The sequence below is a fragment of the Molossus molossus genome, unplaced genomic scaffold, assembly GCF_014108415.1.
Source record: "Molossus molossus isolate mMolMol1 unplaced genomic scaffold, mMolMol1.p scaffold_m16_p_6, whole genome shotgun sequence".
Classification (NCBI taxonomy): Eukaryota; Metazoa; Chordata; class Mammalia; order Chiroptera; family Molossidae; genus Molossus; species Molossus molossus.
Genome location: NW_023425399.1, coordinates 13,314,855 through 13,340,529, shown reverse-complemented (window position 1 = coordinate 13,340,529; position 25,675 = coordinate 13,314,855). Strand labels below are relative to the sequence as shown.

Here is a 25,675-nt window from a genome sequence, read left to right as displayed (position 1 = left end):
GGGGCACGTACCACAAAAAAAAAAAAAGGAATGGTAGTCCCTGAAAATTTTAAACATGTAAATAAATATAAAATATTAAAATCGTCATAATTTCCAAGAAGAATCCATCTGACTAAAGTAAAAATTATAGCCCTGGCCCATTTGGCTCAGCAGTTAGAGCATCAGTCTGCAGATCAAAGAGTCACAGGTTTGATTCCAGTCAAGGGCACATACCTCAGTTGCGATTTGATCCCCGGCCCTGGTTGGGGTCGGGCAGGAGGCAGCCAATTGAAGTGTCTCTCTCACACTGATGTCTCTGTCTTTGTCTCTGTCTCTGTCTGTCTGTCTGTCTCTCTCTCTCTGTCTTTCTCCCCCATCCCACTCTATCTGAAGATAAATGGAAAAATATCCTCGGGTGAGGATTTTTTAAAAAGAAACAAATATAGTAAAAATTATGAAACTATATTGCAGGGTTTATATAACATGTAAATGTAATATACATGATAAGTACAGCATGAAGGCTGGGGCGAGAAAATAAATGGACCTATATGGGTGTTAGGTTCTTAAATTTTGTGTGAAGTGGTAAAATATTAAGTCTAAGTAGAATGTGGGAAAAGTTAAGAATGAATAGTGTAATCACTAAGCAACCATTTTGAAAAATGCAAAGAAGTATAGCTAAAAAGCCAATTAAATTAAGATAAAGTTCTAAAAAGTATTTATTTGACCCAAAAGAAAACAAAGGAGGAACAGAGAAAAGAAAATATATATGACAGACAAATAATAAAATGATAGACCTATATCAAATAAATCCATAAATTATAGCATCTGTAAGTGGACTAAACACTCTGACTAAAAGGCAGAGAATGTCAGATGGATTTTTTAATGGGGGACGTGTAATAACGTCAACAACAAAAATATATATATTTTAAAAGCAGGCTATCTTGACTATAAAACACAACTTACATATAACAATACAACAGGTGAAAGGAAATAAATGAGAAAAGATATACTATACAACATAAAATCAGGGTATAAGAGGGCTGGAATAAGGGCTATGTTATTTCAAATGAAGAAGACTTCAAGACAGAAAGTATTAGAAGAAATAAAAAGGAACATTTCATGATGGTAAAATGGTCCGTTTTCATTAGGAAGACATAAAAATTATACTTACACCTAATGATAGGGCTTAAAATGCGTGAACAAAAATTGACAATATCTAACACTCCGCTCAGAGGTTACTAGAAGTAGATTTTTTAATCATTAAAAATGTAAAAGATTTGGCCCTGGCCAGTTTGGTTCAGCAGTTGGAGCGTCAGCCCACGGACTGAAGGGCCTTGGGTTCAATTCCCAGCCAAGGGCACACACCTGGGATGCAGGTTTGATCCCCAGTCCCAGTTGGGGTTGTGCAGGACGCAACCAATCGATGTGTCTCTCTCTCATCGATCTTTCTCTCTCTTTCTCCCTCTTTCCCTCCCTCCCACTCTATCTAAAAATCAATGGAAAAATATCCTCAAGTGAGGATTAACAAAAGAAAAATGTAAACGATTTGGATAATGCCATAAGCCACCTTGATCTAATTTATATTCATAGAACACTACTGTAGCCAATAATAACAGAATACACATTTTTTTCAAATTCTCATGGTACATTCACAAGATAGACCATATCCTGGGCCATAAAATAAATATCAATAAAATTAAAGTAATACAGAGTATAATGTATGACCATGGTAAAATTAAATTTAAAATCGTTAGTAATTAGATATGTAGGGGGAAAAATTAATTATTTGGATATTAAACAAAAACTTCATAAATAATCATTGTCAATGAAGAAATCACAAGTGAAATTTTAAACCATTTTGTATGAATAATGAAAATACAATATATAAGGTTTTGTAGGATGCAGTTAAAGCAATGCTTAGAGAAACCTTTGTAATTTAAATATTTATGTTAGAAATTAAAATAGATGTAAAATAAATCACCCAAGTTTCCACCTAAAGAAGCTAGAATAAGAAGAGCAAAGCACACCCAAAGTTAGTAGAAATAAAGTATTTTTTTAAAGAGCAAAAAACATCTAACTGAAAATAAATAGAGGAAAAATAACAAGCCAAAAGCTTGTTCTTTGCAAAGATTAATAAAATTAATAAACCCCACATTTGACTGACCAAGGAAAAAAGAGAAAGAACACAAATTACCAATATCAGAAACGAAAGAGACAGATTTACAAATCCTACAGATATTAAAAGAATAATAACAGAATATTATAAATAACTTTGTGCAAAGATTATTTAGACAACCTAGAAAAATAGACAAGTTCCTTGAAAACTACAACTTATACCAAAATTAGTATAAATCTAAATAGCCATATATAAAAATAAATAAATAAATAGCCATATATTTAATAAGAAATTGAATCCATAATTTAAAACCTTTCCACACACCCACACATAAAAATCTTAGCACAAATAAAACTTCGCATGGTTTCACCTGGGAATTTCATTAAGGAGGATTAACTCCTCTCCTACAAAAACTCAAAAAATGGAAAAGAGAACATTTCCCAACTGATTTTATGAGAACATAACCCTAGTGACAAACCTGACAAAGAAATCTCACACTCTGTCTGAAAATCAATGGAAAAATATCCTCGGGTGAGGATTAACAACAACAAAAACTTCTCCATGAAAAACCACAAAACATTACTGAGATAAATTAAAGATCTAAATAAATGGAGAGACATACCAAATACACCGACTGGAATACTCAATGTTTTTAAGATGTCAGGTACCTATACATTTAATGCAATCCCAACCATAATCCAATCAGTCCATCTTGCAGAATATCACAAAATGATTCTAAAATTTACAGAGAAGGCAAAGGACCGAGCAATATCCATAACAACCTTGAAAAGGGACCAGTTTGGAGGACTACGCAACCTGACAAAAAGACGTCCTATGAAGCTTCGGCAACTAAGGCCTTGGAACACTGGCATAGGATAGACAGAATAGAGAGTCCAGAAATCCATTCTCATTTATAAGATCATTTGAGTTTCGATGAAAAGATACCAAAGTACCACAGTAAAGAAAAGAAATGTTTTCGACAAATGGTTCTGGGACAACTGCATATCCAATATGGAAAGACAGTGACCCTCAACCCTTACCTTCTCTCACCGTGGACTAAAGTTAAATCAAGATAGCATAGATTAAAAAACAAACAAACAAATAAACAAAAAACCTGGCCAGTTTGGCTCAGCAGTTAGAGCGTCAGCCTGCAGTCCAAAGAGACCCGGGTTCGGTTCCCGCTAAGGGCACGTACCTCGGTTGCAGTTTGTCCCCGGCCCTGGTTGGTTGTGTGAGTGGCAGCCACTCGATGTGTCCCTTTCACGTTGATGTCTCTCTCTCTCTCTCTTCCTCTCCCTCCCTCCCACTCTATCTGAACAAAAAATGGTAAAATGTTCTAGGGTGAGGATAGAAAAAAAAAAAGATAGCATAGAAGCTTAAACTATAAAACTTCTAGAAGAAAATGTAGGCTACTTTCTTCTCAACTTAGGGAGGAGGCTTCTTTGGCCGGTTTCTTAGGCAATAACCACTTAAAAATCATAAAAGAATAATCATACAAGCAAAAATCATAGAAAATTTATAAATTAGACTTATCAACATTTAAAATTTCTGCTCATCAAAAGATACCTTTAGAAAAATAAATATGCATTCCTCAGACTGGGGAAAAAATGCACAAAACCTGTATTTGCAAATAACCAGTATTCAGAGTATACGTTTTTTTAAGAACTCTTACAACTCAATAATTTTTTTAAAAAGCCCATTCAAAATGGTAAAAGAGCCCAGCAGGGCCCTGGCCAGTTTTGCTCAGCAGTTAGAGCGTTGGCCCATGGATCAGAGAGTACCAGGTTCCATTCCCGCTAAGGGCACATACCTAGGTTGCAGTTCATCCTGGGCCCCAGTTGGGGTCGTGCAGGTGGCAAACAGTCCGTGTGTCTCTCTCACATCAATGTTTCTCTCTCTTTCTCCCTCCCTCCTTTCCGTTCTGTCTGAAAATAGATGCAACAATGTCCTCAGGTGAGGATAAAAAAATAATAATAAAAAGAGCACAGCTGGTGTGGCTCAGTGGTTGAGCATTGACCCATGCACCAAGAGGTTGCCGGTTCGATTCCTGGTCAGGGCACATGCTCAGGTTGTGGACCCAATCCCCAAAGGGGGGCATGCAAGAGGCGGCCAATCAATGTTCTCTCTCACCCATGTTTCTCTCTCTCTCTCCCTTCCCTTCCTCTTTCTCTAAAATCAACAAAGAGAAAAAAAGTAAAAAAATAAAACAAAAAACAGTAAAAGATTTTAAGAAGCACTTCACAAGAGAAAATACGAGTGGCCCCTATGCACATGAAAAAGTGTCCAACATCATCAGTCAGTCATCAGGGAAAAGTAGATTAAAACACCAATTTACAAAAATGGCTAAACGTAAAGACTAACACCAACTGTTGTTAAGAATATAGTGTGACAGGAACTCACACATTTTTGAGAGGAGTGTAAGAAGGTACAATCACTGTAGAAAAAGATCCTGACCAATCCTTATAAAGCTAAACATACACCTACCCTATGCCCAGCAACCCCACTCCTAGGTATTTACCCAAGAGAAAGGAAAGCACATGTCTACAGAAAGATTTGCACACAAATGTTCACAGCAGCTTTTTGATGATAATAAAAAAGAATCTCGAGCAGTCTGTTAACTCATCTTTCTATCCACTGCCTCCCACTTCCCACTATTCCCCATAGAAGCCAGTGACATTTTCCTAAAACACAAGTCTGACCACATCACTCATCTGCTTAAAACTCTTTGAGGGTTCCCCACTGCTCTTAAGACCAAGATCAGCCCGGCGGTGTGGCTCAGTTGGTTTGAGTGTCGTCCCATGCACCAAGAGGTCACTGGTTGGATTCCTGGTCAGGGCACATGCCCGGGTTGTGGCTCAATCCCCAGTGTGGGGCATGCAGGAGGTAGCCCATCAATGTTTCTCTCTCATCAATGTTTCTCTCTCTCCCTCTCCCTTCCTCTCTCTCTACAATTCAAGATCAAACTCTTAATCGGGACATACCAGTGTCAGGATATGCTCAGCCTCCCCTAACACACCACTTCTACCCCTTGCCTCGGGAGGGAGAGTATTGCTACGGGCCAGGCCCAAGGTCTAGGGCTCTAAGCTGCATATGGCGCACAGTGAAGTGCTGGAACAGAGGGGATGTCTTCCCTGCATTAGAAATCTACTTCCAGGTGGCTGAAGAAGGTGGAGGCTTCTCTTAGGGTGACAGCCTGCCCTCTGTCACTCGTCCTTCTGACTCTGCCACTCTCCAGAGGGTGGGGATGGGGCTGGTTGGAGGCTACTGACCACAGGGGAAAAGCCTGGAGTGGAAAAGAAGTCCAGTTTTCTTTAGCTCTAGGGAGGTTTTGCTCTGGCCTTAGAGCCCCCCATTTTAATTCCTGACTCCTCCATATCAGAGCTTGGGACCAAGCTGAAGGTTCCTTTTCATGTGACTGTCCTCTACACATACACAGCACGGCGCTGGGGACAATAACTGTTTAATTAAGTCTTATTAATGGGGTGTACAATATGCATTTCCCCATCACCGAGCTCCCATGCCAGAAGATGAGTTTGAATGGGCTGGAAAAAAAACTAGTAAGGAGAAGGAGAATGTAAGGCTGCGGGCTGGTGTGAGGGGCCACCTCCCCTTAGAGGTGTCCCCTAAAGTGGCCGCACTCTTCCTTTGGGGTCCACCTACAGCTGTAAGTGCTCACTCTGCATGTCACTCACTGTGTGACCTTGGCCTCAGTCTCCCCCTGGGTGAAGACAAGGCCACATACCCTGAGCCTGGCAGAGGGGCCATGGGGGTGTGGGCGTGTGTCCTCAGGGCTCTGGACGCTGGCTTTCCAGAAGGGCCCCAACCTGAATGCTTCCTAGAGGAAGCTCCCCACTCAATTTGGTAAATTCTACATTTACATATAAATTGCTACCTAATGGCTCTGCCCTCCTTTATCTTAGCTCCAGGTTCTAATGAGCTGGAAAAATGGTCCTGTGTGAGGAATAATGAAGATTCCAGGCTGAGGAAGGGAGACAGTGTGGTTCTTCCCTCGCTGTGCCCTGGGGAAGGGAAGGAGGGGGTAACACGACACCCCCTCCCCACTGGGACACGTGTCCTAATGTCCCAGTGGAGGAGGGGGGACCATTTTTGTAACAGCTTGAAATAAGTGGAAAATCAAGCATGAAAGTATGTAAAATCCACTACACAATTTGTGAGAAGTGAGTCATAATTCTATTTGTTCTGCCCAGCATACATATCGCAAATTTTTCATCCAGACAGAAACTAAAAATAAAGATGAACCAGGAGCGCCATCTGGGGTGAGAACTGTCACTATCTCTGCCGCTCAAATTCAGAGATCTCTGTAGACAGCTGGAGGTGTAGGATGCATGACATCAAGTCACATGCACACACTCATGCACATATGCACACATGCATATATGCGTACGCGTGCACATGCATACATGCACACACGTGCACGTGCACATGCACACTGCTGGCTGCCAGGCCCTCTTAAGCACTTTAAACTACATCCTTCTATTTAATTTTCACAACCTGTGATGTTCAGATGCCCATTTAGAGACTGAGAAAATTGCCCGGGTGGGTAACTGGCAGGCTTGGGATTGGTCAGGTCTCATTCTAAGGCCCAAATGCGTTTACACTTAGCCCTGAACCTGTCCACTAGAGCAGAAGTTCTTAACTGGGGTCTGTGGATAGAATTCAGGGGGTCTGTGAATGGTGGGGGGGGGTACATCTTTATCTTCTCCTAACTTCTAACTGAAATTTAGCACTTCCTTTCAATCTGAATGTGAGCAACAAACCAGTACCTGGGAATTTATCACTAAAAGAAATCATTAATATTTTCATATCCCAGTGCTGTTGTTGGTGATATCTCAAAATGTCATTTACGCTCATCACTCTTTCAACATTAGACCCACCACAAGGTCTTGTCATTTGATTGTTAAGGAAGAAAGAAGCACTATGGCAGCAGGTAGCTCCCTGGAAATAAAGTTCTGCTACGCAGCATTTGCCGATTCCCATGGTGTAAATATTACCACTGCCAGTTTCGAGGATGGCTATGTTTAACAACTGGTGGTCAAATTTCCTGGAAATCTAACAACAACTGCTAGAAAGCAGGGACGAAACGACTCCAGCACACACCCCATCAGCAGGAGAGCAGTGCCCTGGGTCTGTCGGCCCCTGTACGCACCTCTCCTTCCTGAAACTCTCTGTGGCCTTCAGTATGATTTTGTTAATAACAACAATAATAGACTTTAAATATATACATATAATCCTTAATGTGCCAAGCCTATTAATAAGTATACTTAATGTGACCTATATCATTTAATCTACCAACGATACTAATGTAAGGCAAGTATTATTGGAATGGTTCTCAATGCAGGGAAAAGGGGAATGGAATATTACCCCTGGGGACATTTGGCATTGTCTGGAGACATTCTTGGCTATGTAACTGGGTTTGCTACAGGCATCTAATGAGTAGATGCTACTAACCACCCTACAACGCACAGGACACCCACAACACCCACCAAAGAATCATCCACCCCCAAATGTCAGTAGTGCTGAGGTTGAAAACTCCTGTACTCCTGTTTGACCATTTCAGAGAGGGGAAAACTGCCACCCAGAGAGATTAACTGGCCAAGTTCACAGAGCTATGGTGCAGCACGTTCTCAGGGAAGCCGAGTTCTGCTCCCTAACTTCCCCTCACAGGTACAGGAGCTCGCTGGAAGGAACGCAGCCTGTCCTGCGGGTCTTGATGTCTCACGGAGGCTCAGGCATCACATGTGGAAGGGCCCAACCTCAGCTGCTTCTAAAGAGGAGACTTGGCCCCAGAAATGGTTCTCAAGCCCTGGATGGTTTAGCTTAACGGTTAGCATCAGCCCATGGACCAAAGGGCCATGGCTTCAATTCCTGGTCAAGGGCACGTACCTGGGTTGTAGGTTCCATCCCCAGCCCCAGTCGGGTCATGGGGGAGGCAATCAGTCGATATGTCTCTCTCACATTGATGTTTCTCTCTCTCTCTCCCCCTCCCTTTCATTCTATCGAAAAATCAATGGAAAAATATCCTCAGGTGAGGATTAACCAGAAAAAAAATAAAGATTTTCAAGGTGGGTCATCCAGATGGCCCACTGGGCTGCCTGCAAAATTCACTGAAGATAATAAAATGGGGGGGGGGGTGAAGATTGCTCTCCCACAGATATTTATTAAGCTCCTACTTTGTGCCAGTACTTCTCTAGGTGCTGGGGATAGAGTAGGGGACAAAACAAAACAGCCCTTGCCTCATGAAGTGTGCAACCTGGTAGAGGGGACCAAAAAAGCAAATTTTAAAATGGGTTAAAAGAGGTGCTGTGATAAATAATTTTGTTTTTTTGGTACATGCCCCTAGTGGGAACCGAACCCGGGACTCTGTCCACAGGCCGACACTCCAACCACTGAGCCAAACCGACCAAGCCATGTGATAATTTTAGGGGGGTTTTCTTTAGACATGGTGGTCAGGGGAGACTTCCCTGAAGAGGTACCATGTGAGCCTGAGGGTGAGAAGCCAGCCATGCGAAGAGGGGAGAAGAAGCAACTACAGAGAGACAGGTAGGTGACTGGGCTCTGAGGAGGGACAGAGGAAATGTTCCAGTCACCAAAAGCAGGTCACGGTCACTGGAGCAGAGGACAGAGGGGCGGGGACATTCAGGACCTAAGAGGAAAGAGGCGAGCTGGGGCCATTGCACACTGGGCTTTGTAGGACTGTCCCAGTGTGCACAGTGTGCAGAACAGGTGTGACATAAAGGCGACGAGGCTGGACAAGTAACCTGGCAGTTGGAGAGGGACCACAGTTACCAAGATAGATGTCTGGACTCTCTTTTGCTCCCCCACCCACCTCCCTTAACCCAACACCTCTGCTGACCCAAGATTCCCAGGACCTAGGACCTAAAACGTGTGTGTGCGCGTGTGCGCGTGCGTGCAATGATGATGATGGTGGAACACTCAATGGCATTGGGGAAATCTTCAGCTCCAAGGTCAATCACAGCACTGGGGAACCAACTAGCCTGGCTCTTCGCTGAGAAGCGTATTAATAATTATCCATCGGGTGGCTGCAGCCCACTAATCACGACACTGCGACAGCACAGGATGGGCTGGTGCTCAGGACTGGTGAACTCTGTGAGCAGGGTAACAGATGCAGTGTCCAGAATTCTGAAACAGGGCGGCTCAGCCCACAGGGCAGAGGACCGCGGGAGGCTGAGGAAGCAGGGACGAGGAGATGGAGGGGAGGACACAGACACCACGTGGGCACTGTCTGAGCCTGTTGCTATGTGAAGCTTCACCTATACCCAGCATCTTGTTTGATCCTTCCACAACCCACGTGAAGGGCGCTATTTCCCCACTTTCCACTTGGGGATTTTCGACCCAGACAGGTCCAGATTGAAATCCAGATCTCCCCTTTCCTCCCTGAAATGCCCACCCAAGGTTTGGATTTCACCACCAGTAATTCGAAGGGCTTCTTTATCCACTCAGGACTTAACTAAGTCCGTATGCCCTGGATAATATGGGGAAGGAATGCTGAACTTGCTAGAACTCTCCAGAAACAGTGAATGCCCATGGGGTGACAAAGGTACTGGGAACTTGTGGACCCGTCTGACTGCTTCAAGGGGAGAATGTTTCTGAAACTATTGGACAGACCCATCTGTCCTGCATCCCCAAGAACACAGTGCTCAGTGTCCCTGCACCTCGCCACTCCGTTCCCTCCCCGGGGAATCAGGACATGTTTTACCGTGAGAGGCGGGCAGACCATCTGCAATGAAGGAGCCGCAGTCTGGCCCTGAGTCTATCTAGAGACCAGAACTTAAAACGTGGCCTTGGGAGGAAAGGAAAAAAGAGTGAGTTTCTTAGTTCCAGAACCTGCCACATCAGCTTCCAGCTTGAGCAGCTACATGGACTAAGTCAAGATAGGGGAAGAAAGGTACAGGAATAGCCTGGCCGGTGTGGCTCAGTGGTTGAGCATCAACCCACACACCAAGAGGTCACCGGTTCGATTCCCGGTCATGGCACATGCCCAGGTTGTGGGCCTGATCCCCAGTGGGGGGCATGCAGGAGGCGGCCAATGGATGTTCTCTCTCATCGATATTTCTCTCTCTCTCCCTCTCCCTTCTTCTCTCTCTAAAATCAATAAAGAAAAAGAAAAGGAAAGAGAGGTGAGGGAAGAGAAGGGCCAGGACTAGTGAGGGACACGAGGCACAAAATGTGTGTGCCAAAAAACTCAGTGATCAAGATAAAGAATGTTTTAATGCAGTGATTTTTTAAAAATAAAAATGAAAGCCAAAAAACAGAATCGATGATGAGCAAGATCAGTATCATTGATTTTCCATTTGCTTCAGTACAGCTCGGCTCAGCACTGTTACCGACCCTGTCTTGATTTCAAATTGCTCTGTTTTAAATCATAGAGCTTTTGCATTCCCTTTTTTTCAGATATTACAGTAAAGTATGATTTGGGTTTTCAGCGCCCCATTAAATGCTGCGCCTGGCACGAGGGCGCCCCTAGCCTCTCCCCAGTCCTGGCGCGAAGAGCAGGTGTGGGGAGAGCAGGCTAACTAAAACTCAGTCTTGGACATATGCAGAGGCCAAATGAGACCGCAGACATTAAGAGCCCGAACAGAGCAGGCCTTCAGCACAGGTTGTAGTGGATGGGCTCTGTGGGGCCCTCGCCCACTATTTGAGGGCCTGCCAGCCACCAGGACCTGCACTTCTTGCCTGAAGACTATCTTGGCCCCCAAGCGAGATCGGCTGGACCTGATAGATAATTAACACCCCTGGAGCAGCCCTCAACCGATGCTCCCCAGGAGCCAGTGTATTAATACCCCAGTCCCTCACCCTCAGATGGGGTAATTCTGAGATGTACGTGTTCTACCATTTCCCAGAGCCCCAGGTGAGATTAAGCTCCATCGCCCACACTGTGACTTGATAATACACCTCTAAGTTCCTCCGTCCCTTCCTCATCTCACTTCCTCAGCCTCCTCCTGGTGCGTCCCAGGGTCACCTCTCAAATACGCTCCAATTCTTGTCTCCGGGGCTTCTTCTAGGGCAACCAAACAAAAATACACCTGTGTCCTTTCTGCCCTCATTCTTGTCTCTGTGGATACGTAGAACGTTCCACATAAACTTGGAAGTCTGAGCATGCTCCAGAAGGAGAGACCCCTGACTCCAGCACCCTCTGGGGAGGGAAGTCAATAGCAGGGTAATTGTCAGCCATCGCTGGGAGGCCTGGATCTGAAATGGGCTCCGACGTGTTTCTGTAACGTCTGCACCTTGAGCTGAGAAATCATTGGCGGACACCTTTCCTGGCCATTAATTCTTTTACAACCAACACAGCCCTTGGGGCAAAAACCGACTGTCTGCCACCACTGCCAGCCTGGCCCGAATTCAGAACAGGAGGCATGACGCTCCCTCCGCCCTCTCTACAACCACCCCTCCCCCTGGTGTCGCCTCACCCACCCCGGAGCCCAGGAAGGCCCAAAGGCTGTTTGCACAGACCGGAGGAGAAGAGAAACGGCCCTGACCCCGAGGGACTAAGGGTTGAAGGCCATGGGGTTAAAAATCAGGGAAGGCAGAGACTTTTCTCATGCTTTCTTTTTAGAAAATCTTTTTTTCAGCACCTACACTTTCCCCCGGGATCTCCAGTGACACCTGCAGGAACCTCATGCGCAGGTATGATCATGACGCCCATTTCACGGGTGAAGAGGCGCTGAGGAGCGAAGTGTCTCAGCTTAGTTAGGTGACAAAGAGTCTCTCCTTGACCAAACTGTCGTCAGGCTCCCCAGAACTCTCTTCCCAACTAGGCCTGACTTTCGGGCTTCGGTGTTGTCTCTCCTAATGTGCAGTTTTAGCGAGCATCCTGCTAAGTTGGGTTGGCCAGAAGACCCACCCTCGATATATGATTTGGTTCCTCATCCTCCACCATCTCCCAGGTAATGTCTAATTTTCCATCCACTGACACTTCCCACCCTGCTTTTAGCTATGCATGACCATGTTTCCTTATTGTGTTCACAGCTGAACTCAATCTCTCCCCTACTGCAAAATCCCACTGCAGTGGTCCCTACACCTATCTAAATAGTCCCCTGAACAATATCTGCCTGACCACTTTCTAACCAGCATAGTGAATAATGTTTTCTTTAATACAGGTCACATAGAGAGTAAGTCAATTTGGACTCAGGTCTGTTTGAGTCCAAAGGCCATTCTCTTCCCTATGTCATATGTTCTCATCCTTTGGTAAACTTCTCCTGAGCACCTACTATGAGCCAGGCCCTTTTGAGATCATAGGAGGACACAAGAATAAGAAAGACACATTTTTTCCCTCTAAGAGGGATAAATAAAATGCTCCCCATTCTGCTCATTCTTTTTTTTTTTTTTAATCCTCACCCGAGGACATTTTTCCATTTTTTATTCAGATAGAGTGGAAGGGAGAGAGAGGAAGAGAGAGAGAGAGAGAAACATCGATGTGAAAGGGACACATCGAGGGGCCGCCACCCACACAACCCAACCAGGGCCGGGGACAAACTGCAGCCAAGGTACATGCCCTTAGCGGGAACCGAACCCAGGTCTCTCTGGACCGCAGGCTGACGCTCTAACCACTGAGCCAAACCGGCCAGGGCCATTCTGCTCATTCTCTACCCCAGGGGGCAGTGCCTATTATGACGTGTATCCAGGCTCTGGGGGCTTAGCATTACAGGGGCAGATCTGAGTAGATGCAACAGAGACCATCGAGCCATAAAGCAAAAGTATTCACCGCCTGGCCCTTTACAGAAAAGTCTGTTGATACGTCTCCAGGCATCGAAGATGCACCACCTTAGTTACTTCTCAACTCAACTCTACGAGGCTCACCCTATTATGATGTCCATTTTACAGATGAGGAATGAGGCTCAGATGCATGAGATGACTTGGCACACTGCTGGAAATATAGACTCCCAAAGCCCTCAACACTCATTTGTGGGAAATATGAAGTTATTTAAACAGCCTTAAGGGCACAACCAGGACCAATGGGTAGACAATTCAAGGTTGTAATTTTTTACTTTCTTTTTTTTTTATTTTATCCTCACCTGAGGACATTTTTTTTTTCTATTTCTTGTTCAGATAGAGTGGGAGGAAGAGAGAGGAAGAGAGAGAGAAACATCAACGTGAAAGGGACACACTGAGTGGCCGCCTCCCGCACGACCCAACCAGGGCCGGGGACAAACTGCAACCGAGGTACATGCCCCTAGTGGGAACCAAACCCAGGTCTCTCTGGACCGCAGGCTGGTGCTCTAACCGCTGAGCCAAACCAGCCAGGGCTAATTTTTTACTTTCTATAAAGAATTTACTCACAGTGAGAGATGTCCAAGAACGGACTTGGCCGCCTGGTTAGGCAGTGAAGTCTCCATCAGGGGAGGTGTTCAGGTAAGGGCCAGATAACCTGTGGGTGAAGAAGAGCTTGGCAATTCGAAGATTTGGATTCGAGGAACTGCAAAGGTCTTCTATCTCTCAGCTCTGTTGACTCAGGGATGAGGAAGCCAATGGAAATGTATCTACCACCGTAATCACACCGACAGCCACCAGGTGGCAACAGAGCCCCATCTTAGGCACCCAGAAGCAATTTTTCGCCTACTGAAAAGTAACTGGAAACCCAAAAACATTAACAACTAAATGATTCAGACAAATTAACATTCATAGGCAAAGACTATGAATCAGGTCTAGGGGAGAGCTTTAGTCCCCAGCACGACCTAAAAGTCTCAGAATCAAGTAAGTTATAAAGTTTCTGAAAGATTTATCATCCTTTGAAAACATTTTCCATCAAAGTACAACATACATACATACAGGAAAGTGGACAACTCATAAATGTACACCTCAATGAATTTTCAGAGCACCCCCGCGAAACCAGAATAGCTCAAGAAACAAAATATGACCAGAACCCCAGAAGCCCACCGCACCCCGACTTCTCACACCATATATTCGTTTCGCTTGTTTTTAGTTTTACATACATGGAATCATACAGTATGCCTCCTTTGAATCTTGTTTTGATAGCTACACTAGCAAAATCCACTGATTTTCCTGCGGATCCCTGTGGTTCATTCTCATTGCTGTGTAGTGGTGTTTGGTGTGAATACACCAGTTGATTTGTCCCCTCTCCTGTGGTGGTGCATCCGAGTGGTTTCCAGTTTGGGGGCTACTACACATAACGCTGCTATGAATTTCAAGTACACTCCTTGTGGAGAGGGCACACACATTTCTGCTAGGTCATAGGGGAGACAATGCTTTAGTGGACAATTTACAATCCCACTGCCGATGTATGAGAACTCCGGCGGCTCCGTAGCCATACCAAACTTCTCCGTCTAGGTAAGTTTTGGCGGAAGAAATGTGGGATCTGCAGTGAGCATTCCTGTAGCCCTCTGGGCCCTCCATGCAGCGGTGTCTGGACAGTAGGAGTGGGTGGGCACACACCAGGAGGAGGAAGATTCCACCCCACCAGTACATCCTGATGAGCCCTTCAGCACACTGATACCTGCTGAATGAAGATCCCCACTTCACATGCTCCAAGCAATTGCCAGAGTGGTGCAGCTCTCATCTGAGCACTGACTGTGTGCCAGACACTCTCCTCGGTGCTGAGGACACGACAGTGAAGATCTAGACACCCCTGCCCTAATGAAGCTTAGGTGTGAGTGGAGCTGGGGGAAGACAGTAAATAAATATATGTCAGGTGATGAACTTTATCTATAAAGAAAAACAAAACGGCAAGAAGATATAGAGTGCAGAGAGGATGCTATTTTAAAATGGGTGGTCACAATATCACCTCATACCTGTTATCAAAAAGACAAGACACAAGAAGTGTTGGCGAGGCTGCGGAGAAAAGGGAGCCCTTGTGTCCTGTTGGTGGGAATGTAAATTGGTGCAGCCATTACGAAAAGCAATATGGAGGTTCCTCAAAAATTAAAATAGAACTACCAAATGATCCAACAATCCCACTTCTGGGTATGTATCTGAAGAAAGGAAACCACTATCTCAGAGAGATATCTGGACTCCCATGTTCGTTGTAGCATCATTCACAACAGTCAAGACATGGAAACAACCTAAGTGTCCATCAATGGATGAATGGATTTTTTAAAATGTGGTATTTATATACAATAGAACATTACATAAAAAAGGAAATCTTGCCCTTTGCAACAACATTAATGGATCTTGAGGGCATTATGCTAAGTGAAATATAAATCAGACAGAAAAAGAGAAATAATGCATGTTCTCACTAATATACAGAATCTTTAAAAAGCCACTCATAGAAATAGAGTTGAATGGTGGTTGCCAGGAGCTCAGGGATTAGGGAAATTGGAAAATGTTGGTCAAAGGATACAAACATGCCTTGGCCACTTTGACTCAGCAATTAGAGCATCAGCCAGGGGACTGAAGGATCACAGGTTCAATTGCCCGTCAAGGACATGTACCAGGCCCAGGTCGGAGTCATGTGGGAGACAACCAATGTATCTCTCTCATATCAATGTTTCTCTCGCTCTTTCTCTCTCTCTCTCCCTCCCTCCTTCCCTCTCTCCCTTCCACTCTCTCTGAAATTCAATAGAAAAATATCCTCGGGTGAGGATTAAAAATTAAATAAAAGAAACAAAGGATACACACTTTCAGTTATCAGATGAGTAAGTTCTGGGGTAATGAACAGCATGGTGACTATAATGAACACTACTGTATTATGTACTTGAAAGTTGTGTAAGAGAATAAATGTTAAATGTTATCACCACACACTCAAAACACTGGTTATTATGTGAGAAGATGGAGGTATTAACTAACCTTATTGTGATAATCATTTTGCAACATACACGTATATCAAATCATCACATTGTACAACTTAAACTTACATATGTTGATGTCAACATCTCAATAAAGCTGGGCAAAAAAATGAAACAAAATGAGTGGTTACAGGAGTGATAAGGTGACTCTGAGCAGAAACCAGAAGTGAATGAACAAACCACAGGAAAAGAGACACAGGGAACCAGTCAGTGCAAACACCCAGCGGCAGTGTATCGCATTGCTGAAATAGCATCCCAGGGCCCCTAGTTTTACAAATTGGTCCTCTTGATTGTCAAATAGATTTCTAGGAGTAAGGTGACTGGGTCAAAGCCTTTGTGAACTGTTTGTCAGTTGATCACTACCTATTTGAAACCCTTTCCTCTCTTGGCTTCTGTGACACCATAGTCTAGTTTCTTTCCCTACCTCTCTAGCCACTCCTTCCCAGTCTCATTTTCCTGTATTTAATTAAATTTCGGAGTTCCTGCAGTCGGCAGAATGCTCCCCTCCCCCAAGACGTCCAGGTCCTAATCCTCAGAATCCGTGAAGATACTACCTTAAATGGCAAAAGGGACTTTGCAGATATGATTTAAATCAAGGCCTTTTCTTGAGATGGCATGAGCTTGGATTATGCAGGTGGGCACAATTATGTTAAATCGCTGGGTGCTTGTAAGAGGAAGCCAGGAGACTCCGTCAGAGAAGATACGGCAATGGAAGCAGGGGTCAGGGTCGGAGCGCTGAGTTGTAAGGTCTCAACCAAAGTTAATGGTTTTGAAGATCGTGGCAGGGGCCACAAGCCAAAAAATGCAGTCTCTGGAAGCTACAAAATACAAGGGAACAGCTCCTCCCCTAGAGCCTCCAGAAGGAATGCAGCCCTGCTAACACTTGATCTTAACCCAGTGAACCATTTCAGACTTCTGACCTCCAGAACAACAAAATAATAGTTTTATGTAAACCACTAAGTTGGTCATTTGTTACAGCAACCATATGACACAGTCCCCCAGCGTGTAGGAATTCCCTTCTGCTCTCCATCTAAATTTATTCTTAGGGTTTTCGTCAAGTTTGGGACAAACTCACAAGTTTGTATCTCTGGTCCACTGTGTGCATTTTTTTTCCACTTGACACTAATAGATTTATTTGTTCAGAGGTTCTTAATGTAAGCATTTTACCAGGCTTCTGCCATCGGCCCAAATTCATGTACTCAGTAAGAAAAAAAATTGTATATTCACAGTTAATCATACTCTAGTCATTTAATGTTCTCAGTATATCGCTCAATACCAGATATTTAAATTGTCTGATATATCCCCACTCTTTGTGAGTGGTGAAACCTTATTTTCCTCCCACTTCTGGTCGAAACCTCTGGTTAATCCTTGAACACTTAGCACACAAGAGAAGCCCATTCTCAGCATCACACATCCCCTCACTGTCAAAACAAACACATCAGGGGGTGATTCAACACAACTAGGGGAGGGGAAGAGCTATTGGCATCTAGCAGGTAGACTGTCAGCCAGGTTTGCTGCTAAACATCCTACAATGCACAGGACAATCCCCAGCAACAAAGAATTATCTGGCCCCAAGTGTCAATAATGCTGAAGCTGAGCAACCCTGTCTAGATGAATCCTATACAGGAGTTTTTCAACAAGGGTTTGGATTAACCTGGCAACATTTAATCCAACATCCCAACTGGAATGTACATTCAGTTTGATCACCTCATAGGGTTCTCTCAATCATCTGATTCACATTTGTTTCAAACTCTCACTGAGAATTTCCAAATTCTGTTTCTGGAGTGACCCCTACTACAATCACTCCATTCCATCAACATACTTGAAATGCCATGTTCTCCCAACATCCATTCAAGTTGAGACAGCTTTTGGAATGCAACATTTTTCAGACATAAGTCAGCAAAACCTATCTGAATCCAGTTTGCACTCACTCCGAATCACAGGGTGCTTGGGAAATTCTTTTGGTTTCCAGCTAACGTGTGCGAGAATATCCATTGGATTGAAAGCAATTGTAGACTCTAGACTGTCCTTTACAATCTGGATAACTTGGGATTCAAAGTTATTAACTCTCTTCTGGATCAGATTGAGGAGACTCTCCCTCTCTCGCTGACAGACTCCTGTAATTACCTCCACAATTTCAGACTGAGCAGTGAAGTGATCTTTATCTGCCACAATTGTAGGTGTCTAAAGATATGAGCTCCCAGGCTGTCCATCCATCATTTCTCCTTGAGTTGTTCTTCTAAAATATCGAGAGCTTAAGTTAGATCATTAGCAAGACTCCATAGAAGGCTGATGGCCCAACACTCCCTTCAGTGATAGTTGAGACTGTTCCCTCTAATGTAGCCAGTGCTATGCAGGTTGTGGGGTTTTGGGTTTTTTGTTTTTTTTTTCGTTTTTAATTAAATTTATTGGGGTGACATTGGTTAATAAGATTATATGAGTTTTGCCCTGGCCGGTTTGGCTCAGCGATTAGAGCATCAGCCTGCGGTCCAGGGAGACCCGGGTTTGGTTCCCGCTAAGGGCATGTACCTCGGTTGCCATTTGTCCCTGGCTCTGGTTGGTCATGCGGATGGCAGCCACTTGATGTGTCCCTTTCACATCGATGTTTCTCTCTCTCTTTCTTCCTCTTTCTCCCTCCCACTCTATCTGAACAAAAAATGGAAAAATGTCCTCAGGTGAGGATTAAAAAAAAAAAGTTTCAAGTGTACAATTCTATAATACATCATCTGTATATTGCATTGTGTGCTCACCACCTAAAATCTAGTCTCCTTCTGTTGCACATTTTGACCCCCCTGGGTTTTTTTTGTTAAGAGTAGCCACTGGGCTCTGGGGAAGGAGGTGAGAGGAAATGGAGGACAACGCTAGCTGCATCTTCCTCTTTAAATGAACAGCAAAAAGGGAGGAAGCGACACCCCACTCCACATATGCATCCTTTAATAAGCCCTACCCCACCACCTTCCCAGAAAGAACGTTCAGTCCCACCAACACTATACGAGTGCCATTTTCTGGTTCACATCTAGCCAATAATGAATTTTAACAAATTTCAAAATATTGACAATTTGATGAGTATAAAAAATGTTATCACACTGTTGAATTCTCCTTTCTCCTATTATATTCTATGAATTAAAAAAAAAAAAAGATACACCTGCCCTGGCCTATTTGGCTCAGTATTTAGAGTGTTGGCCTGAAGACCGAAGGGTCACGGGTTTGATTCCCAGTCAAGGGCACATACCTGGGTTGCAGGTTTGATACCCAGACCTGGTTGGGGTTGTGCAGGAGGCAACCAATCAATGTGACTCTCTCACATGGATGTTTCTCCCTCTTCTCTCTCTCTCTCTCCCTCCCCCCCCTTCCACTCTCTCTAAAAAAGTCAGTGGGAAAATATCCTCGGGTGAGAATTAACAAATAGAAAAAATGCTTAAAGATACCACCTATGTCTTTTCTCTAACTTTAAAGACAGTATAGAGCCTTTGCCACTAGATGCCAGTATTAACACTTGCCATGGCTCAGTCTTGACAACCAACCCGCCTCCACACTTTGCCAAATGTCCCCTAGGGGGCGAAATCACCTCCCTTCAACCAGAAGCTGAAGACTATCAAGACTGCACTGCTCAAGGAGAGATGGAATATATGGACGTACCTAATCGACCAGTATTCTCTCAGTGGTTCCCTCTTCTCTCTTCTGTGACGCCATGCTCTCCTGGTCTTTCCCCTCCCTCTCTAGTCTCCTTTCCTGCACTTAAGTTTCAGAGAGTACTCAGGGTCTCCGCCTCTCCGCCTCTCCATTATACTTACTCCGCTGGCGTTTTCATTTAGTACCCCAGCTTTAAGTGGCACCGCTAGTGATAATTGTAAAAATGTATATTTCTGATACATAAATACGGTGCTTTCCAAACCAATGGGGGGAGGAATGAGACTGGGACAACGGACTCTCCATATGGGGGGGGGGTGCGCACCTCTAGGAGGGCCAAGGGCCTTGGCCGTGTTCCCTTTGTGAACACCTACGGCAAGCGTTGGATTGCCGTGTACACAACACGCAACAGGTGACTCCAGCTGCCAGTGCTCCAGGAAAGCCCTAAAAAGCAATAGGGGGACGTGCAGGGAGGCGGTGAAAGCTGGTAATGGTGAACGAGACCACGAGAAATAAGAAGGCAGCAGGGATGTGAGATGCCAGCCGAGTGACAACGTCGGATTCTGTGAAATGAGCGCGTTTCCCACCCCGCACAACGAGAGCCAATCCGTGGAGGAAATGCGCAGCCTCATTTAAGGAACCAATCGGAGACCAAGGAGACCTATTATGACAACCTCGAGGACCAATGAAAAACGGGGATCCTCCTAGCCTGCCTCCCAAGCGCCAGTCCCGAAGAGATCACACAGAGGAAGATTTCTAGAAGGTACAAATTAGAAGACGAGCCCACGTCTGGACGACAGGATACTACGCTTACAAAGATGGGTTGGGAGAATTCTGTGAGCAAGTAGAAGAGCACTTCCTCGAAACCACGCGGGCGGCGGACCCGCAAGTCACCCTCGAGCCGAGGGCTGCAGCGCGGGAGGGGAGCGGGAGGGACGTGCTGCGTGCTGACGTAACGCGCCGGGCCCCGCCCCTGCCGCCCGCCCTTATAGCGTAACACTGGCGCGCGCGCACACCATTGTGTGGCTGGAGTTGGCCGCCGCTGCCGTGGAAGGCGCGTGTTTGGACTTTTGACGTCCCCTCACCCGCACCGCGGCTTCTGCCTAGCGGCCCACCGTCTGATAGACAGCCCTCGGGCCCCTCGGCCGCCACGGACATGCCGCGCGTCTACATAGGGCGCCTTAGCTACCACGTCCGAGAGAAGGACATTCAACGTTTTTTCAGTGGTTATGGCCGCCTTCTCGAGATAGACCTCAAAAATGGGTGAGTCGGTCCTGGACGCCTGCGTTATCCCGCAGTGCTTCGAACCTCGCGGTGCCGCAGCACTCGAAAAGGAAAGGGGCAAGGCCGCGGCGCCGCGTCGCACGGCCTCCAAAATGGCGGCGGCGCGGCACCACGGGTGCGCGCAAGGGGGCGGGGGCCGAGTGCGCGTGCGCGGCCCCGTCCTAACGACGCCCCGCCTGTTCCCGGCCCTCGCACCGCCCCCTAGGTACGGCTTCGTGGAGTTCGAGGACTCCCGCGACGCCGACGACGCCGTTTACGAGCTGAACGGCAAGGACCTCTGCGGCGAGCGCGTGATCGTGGAGCACGCCCGGGGCCCGCGCCGCGATCGCGACGGCTACAGCTACGGAAGCCGCAGTGAGTCCCACCCCCGTGCGCTCCGCGCCTTTGGGACCGGGGGGAGGGGGCAGGCATAGAGGGGGCGGGGTGGGGCCTCCCAGCCCGGGCGGACGCGGTGGGCGGGGTCGTTTGACTCGGGTGTCCCAGGGACCCGCTGCCTTCACGCCTGCCCCGGGCAGCCACGGGACGCCGGAGCGCGGAGATTGGGTCGTGGGGTTTGCTTAGTCTGAGTTTGGGTGTTTGGGGGTTTTTTTGCTAAGTTGGGAGGGGGTGGCTTGTCTGGGCCCCTGTCAGCACTGTCGTGGGCTCTGCCCACCGAGGAAGTGAGGGATGGCTGTATTTGTTGTTATTCCCTTTGCTTACCTGTCAGTGCATTAGCTAGAAAAGTGAATGTCTTAGTGTAGAAGTTTGGGGGCAGGCTGGGGTGGAGGTGGGGTGGAGACGGGGAATGGGAAGGGGGTTAAGTTTAGGTCTTAGTTATTAAAATTGGCGGGGGCCAAAGAAAATAACTATTTTGAACTAATGTGGTATTTACCACAAGTAGAGCTAAATAAGCTTTATGCTGTATTTGAACTAATTGGGGGCATGTTATTGGGAGGAGGTGGGGGGGTTGGTTATGTTAAATGTTTGATGTTGAAATTGTTGCATGTTGAATTCAAACTTTTTAACAAGTCCTTGATGTTTCAATTTGAAAGTGACCAATGGGGCTGAGGCTGTGTCCACTGAGGCTAAGATGACTGCCTTTCCTGATTGGCCTTGGCTTTTCCATACATTGTGTGACCCTTGCCCTATGACCCTTTGGCTGACCTTACCGGAAGCCATGACGACAGCAGCCTTTTGCCATTAGACGCAGGGTGATGGTGAGGATTCCAAGGGTTAGACAAAACTGGTTAATCTGAACTAGGTGACTGTTACCTTGCGTGTTTTGTGGCCAAACCACCACCAAAAACCTCACACTGTGATGTAAGTACTTAGTGTAACTAGTAAACATTTTTGTAAAATGTAGAAATGCATGTAATCAGTTAAGTTTTATATTTTACAATGTTCTGTAAAATAAAACTTAGCGAGGTAAATTGAATAAAGGAGCAGTCACTCTCTAACAGATTGTAGGAGAAGTTTAGTTGGATTTAGTCTATTTGGCTCGCCCTTAATTTAATTTGTGGCAAATCACAACTGTATCAAAGGTTTAGCAATATAATAGCAAAGTCCTACTCCAGTAAATAAAAGTTGATATGTTTGTACTAACTTTCAAAAAACATGTCTCTATCATTACAAGGCATCTAATTGTTTTCTTCATGTGATAAAGGTGGTGGAGGTGGATACAGCAGTCGGAGAACTTCTGGCAGAGACAAATATGGACCACCTGTTCGTACAGAGTTCAGACTTATTGTAGAAAATCTTTCTAGTCGCTGCAGTTGGCAAGATTTAAAGGTATGTGCTGTAATTAGAAATGAAAGTGATACTAGTGTGTAAATGGTAAGCTCTTGTTTTATTTATTCCTGAAAGTCGGGTGTAATGTGTAGATCTTTTTCTTTAGATTTTAGGATCTGACCTGTCTTGTTGCTTTTTTAGGATTTCATGAGACAAGCAGGTGAAGTAACCTATGCGGATGCTCACAAAGAACGCACAAACGAAGGTGTGATTGAGTTTCGCTCCTACTCTGACATGAAGCGTGCTTTGGATAAACTAGATGGTACAGAAATAAATGGCAGAAATATTAGGCTCATTGAAGATAAAGCACGAACAAGCCATAGGCGGTCTTATTCTGGAAGCAGATCGAGGTAATTTGAAGGATAATGGAGAGGGGAAGAAACAATATTAGCCAAAAACAAAGAATGATTCAAATGGTGGTATCTTAATTGAACTTAGGTCAGGTTTTGGCTGTATCATTGAGTTCTTTTCCAAATATTTTGGCAGTGGGTTTAAATTGTTGTAAGCAATTACTTTTTTTTTTTGGTTGGTTTGTCTATTTTTCATAAGTGGCACAAACATCTTAAGGTGCGTTGAGATTAAGATTTTGTTGGTGGTTCTCATAGGTCACGGTCTAGAAGGAGGTCACGAAGTAGGAGTCGCAGGAGCAGCCGCAGTAGATCTCGAAGTGTCTCCAAAAGTCGCTCCCGGTAAATAATTTTGGGTCTCTTTCTGAATGTTACTGTACTGTTTGTGAAGTACTTATGTGTTCTGGCGAGGTATTGAAAGAAAAACCTGGCTTTTTTTTTTTTTTTTCCTTTGTTCAGATCCAGGTCTCGAAGCAAAGGTCGATCACGTTCTCGGTCAAAAGGCAGGAAATCTAGATCAAAAAGCAAATCAAAGCCTAAGTCTGATCGGGGCTCCCGTTCACGCTCTCGAAGCAGGTCTAAGGATGAGTATGAGAAATCTCAAAGCAGGTCTCGTTCTCGATCTCGTTCCCCCAAAGAAAATGGAAAAGGTGATATAAAGTCAAAATCTAGATCGAGGAGCCAGTCTCGCTCCAATTCTCCCCCACCTGCTCCACCCTCAAAGGCTCATTCTGTGTCCCCTCCACCAAAAAGAGCTTCAAGATCTCGTTCTAGATCCCACTCAAAGTCAAGGTCACGGTCCAGATCGAGTTCCAGAGATTAGCCCAGAACTCTATGTTCTTTGCACACTATTATGGAACACTTTTCCTACTTGCTTAGGCAGTTACTCTTCCATGTTTGTACTTGGCCTCTTCTGCAAGAGGAATCTCCTGAAAACAAGGGCACACAGAAATTTGATTTGTGGCCAAATTTGATGAAAAAGATGGGGTTCTAAAGAAATGGTGGCATGAAGACCTCCTCCCTTCTTTGTAGAATTAAGATAACTTTGATTTTATAGCTTTTGAGCTAAAATAACTTTTGTAAAGATTAAGCTCATTTAGATTTTTTTTTTTTTTTTTTAAGTATTTCAGCAGGATCTGCTGCAGGGGTTTTGTTTTATTTGTTTGCTGACTTTTAAATTTAAACTGTTTCAAGCTTTGGATACTTAAGGCTTTAGAGGGAGAACCCATTTTTCAATTATGTTGGCTTTTATATAAAGCCTGAGTTATGTAAGATTTCAATAAAAGTTTGCTACCAAGATGATTGCCTTATTGAATAGGTCGCTATTAATTCCTTTAAATATTGATATCTACTGTTTGTGGAAACAATGTAAATTCTACTTAAATGTAAAACAAGGCAAGCCTCAGACCAGCAATAAATTATTCAATTTGGATAACATTATTTTGTTCTGTTAATCAAATTTGCCAAAGTCATTGTATCTGCCCATTTAACAAGTTAGGTTATAAATAAAATATTTTGTAGTCAATCTGTTATACAATTTTGCCTAAATTAAATAATGAAACCTATTTTTTTTTATTTTGATGCTTTTTAATTTAGATGTTTCTAAGAAATGGGTTGTTTTGTTTTGTTTTGCCCAATATAAATTGCAGAATTTCAGAGAAGAAACTGGTGCCTGTAATTATAGTTCGTTATTTTGCAGATTTGAAAGAACAAGTTAATGATTTGGGAAGAGGCAAGCCTCCACTGCTTTTCAGAATTAGGTGTTTAAGGACACATTAGTTTAAGACTTGGCTTTGACCAAAGTTCTCTTGTTTTTAGGGAAAGAACAAAAGCTTTTAGGAGAGGGTGGGGAATGTTACAAGGTGAAATTTGACTCTCAAAGTATGCAGCATCCTCGTGTTAATCTTACATCACATGTTGTAATAGGCAGGTTTGTCTACACTGTTAGCTGGCCTGTAGTGAATATAGGTAAATTACTGCACTCGTATAATTTTTCTAGTAATAGCAAAGACCATCTTAACTGAAAATCTAGTCTTACTCCATACCTGTGGACCTCCATCATTAGATAGCTAAACCACTATAACATTGGCCCACTTGAGAACACAGTTTCGTTCCTTGCCAACTTGTGAGTTGAATCAGACAGTCTCTACAACATGCTACATATTGATCTGTGACTGGATGGTGTATTAAGCTGATAGAGAGCAAAAGAAGTGAGCAACATCTTGATTCCCCTTTCTTTTACCTGACTGTTTATTGACACCATAGTGCCTTTATGGCCAGTTTAAGTCCTGCCTGCTCCTGTGCTACCATCTTTCGTCTTTGGTATCTTTCTCCCACTTTGTTAACCGATTTTTGCTTTATCTCCTCAATAAAATACTTACTGAGGGAAAGGCTTGTTTTGAATTTATTGTGTATTCCCACTTAGTGCCAAATTCTTGGCAAGTGGTCTTTAGAATTGGAGTTGCTATTCCTGATTTGAATGAGAAAAGGGATCTAGTTTTCCACTCCTCAATGATTTTGGGATAAACTGAGTTGTTTTGTGCTTCAGTGTCATCTGTGAAGTGGTAGGGATAAACCCTCATGGGTTGTGAAGATTAAAGGTTAGCATATAAAAAGTACTCAGAACAGTACCATAATAATTACTATCTGCTAGCTATTAGAAAGGAATATAAACACCAAATCATTTTTGTATTGACTGTTTTATTTTCACAAATTTACACATTTTTGTCTTATAGCAACTTGAACATTCTCCATGACAACTGGTTCTC

The 25,675-nt window shown here is 44.4% G+C and overlaps 1 protein-coding gene and 1 long non-coding RNA gene across 3 annotated transcripts in view; one reads left to right on the top strand and one right to left on the bottom strand.

The window, feature by feature from the left end:
• The window catches only part of LOC118619316, a 42,768-nt gene extending 28,018 nt beyond the window's left edge, over positions 1-14,750 (bottom strand). The window contains exons 1-2 of the long non-coding RNA XR_004957157.1: positions 14,592-14,750; positions 13,418-13,505 (exon numbers count right to left, since the gene is read on the bottom strand). This is a non-coding gene — a long non-coding RNA (uncharacterized LOC118619316). The remainder of the gene's footprint in view (positions 1-13,417; positions 13,506-14,591) is intronic.
• Positions 14,751-20,529: 5,779 nt separating this feature from the next.
• Positions 20,530-25,421, top strand: SRSF6 (serine and arginine rich splicing factor 6). 2 transcript variants are annotated; one of them, XR_004957109.1, is made up of 7 exons: positions 20,530-20,772; positions 20,999-21,147; positions 21,825-22,092; positions 22,436-22,560; positions 22,702-22,910; positions 23,166-23,249; positions 23,367-25,421. XR_004957109.1 is itself a non-coding variant. In XM_036245366.1 (6 exons), exons 1-6 carry the CDS (start codon positions 20,666-20,668, stop codon positions 23,728-23,730), a joined length of 1,038 nt encoding a protein of 345 aa, XP_036101259.1. In that variant the 5' UTR covers positions 20,530-20,665; the 3' UTR covers positions 23,731-24,204. The 2 variants fall into 2 exon arrangements, 1 of the variants encoding a protein (XP_036101259.1); XM_036245366.1 differs by lacking the exon at positions 21,825-22,092 and having other exon boundaries at positions 23,367-24,204.
• Positions 25,422-25,675: the final 254 nt, after the last annotated feature.

Excerpts from the sequence above, each read along its gene's own strand:
- SRSF6 (XM_036245366.1), top strand. The coding sequence starts at position 20,666 with ATGCCGCGCGTCTACATAGGGCGCCTTAGCTACCACGTCCGAGAGAAG. Across the intron at positions 21,148-22,435 it reads CTACAGCTACGGAAGCCGCA|GTGGTGGAGGTGGATACAGC; the intron begins GTGAGTCCCACC and ends CATGTGATAAAG. Across the intron at positions 22,911-23,165 it reads TATTCTGGAAGCAGATCGAG|GTCACGGTCTAGAAGGAGGT; the intron begins GTAATTTGAAGG and ends TGGTTCTCATAG.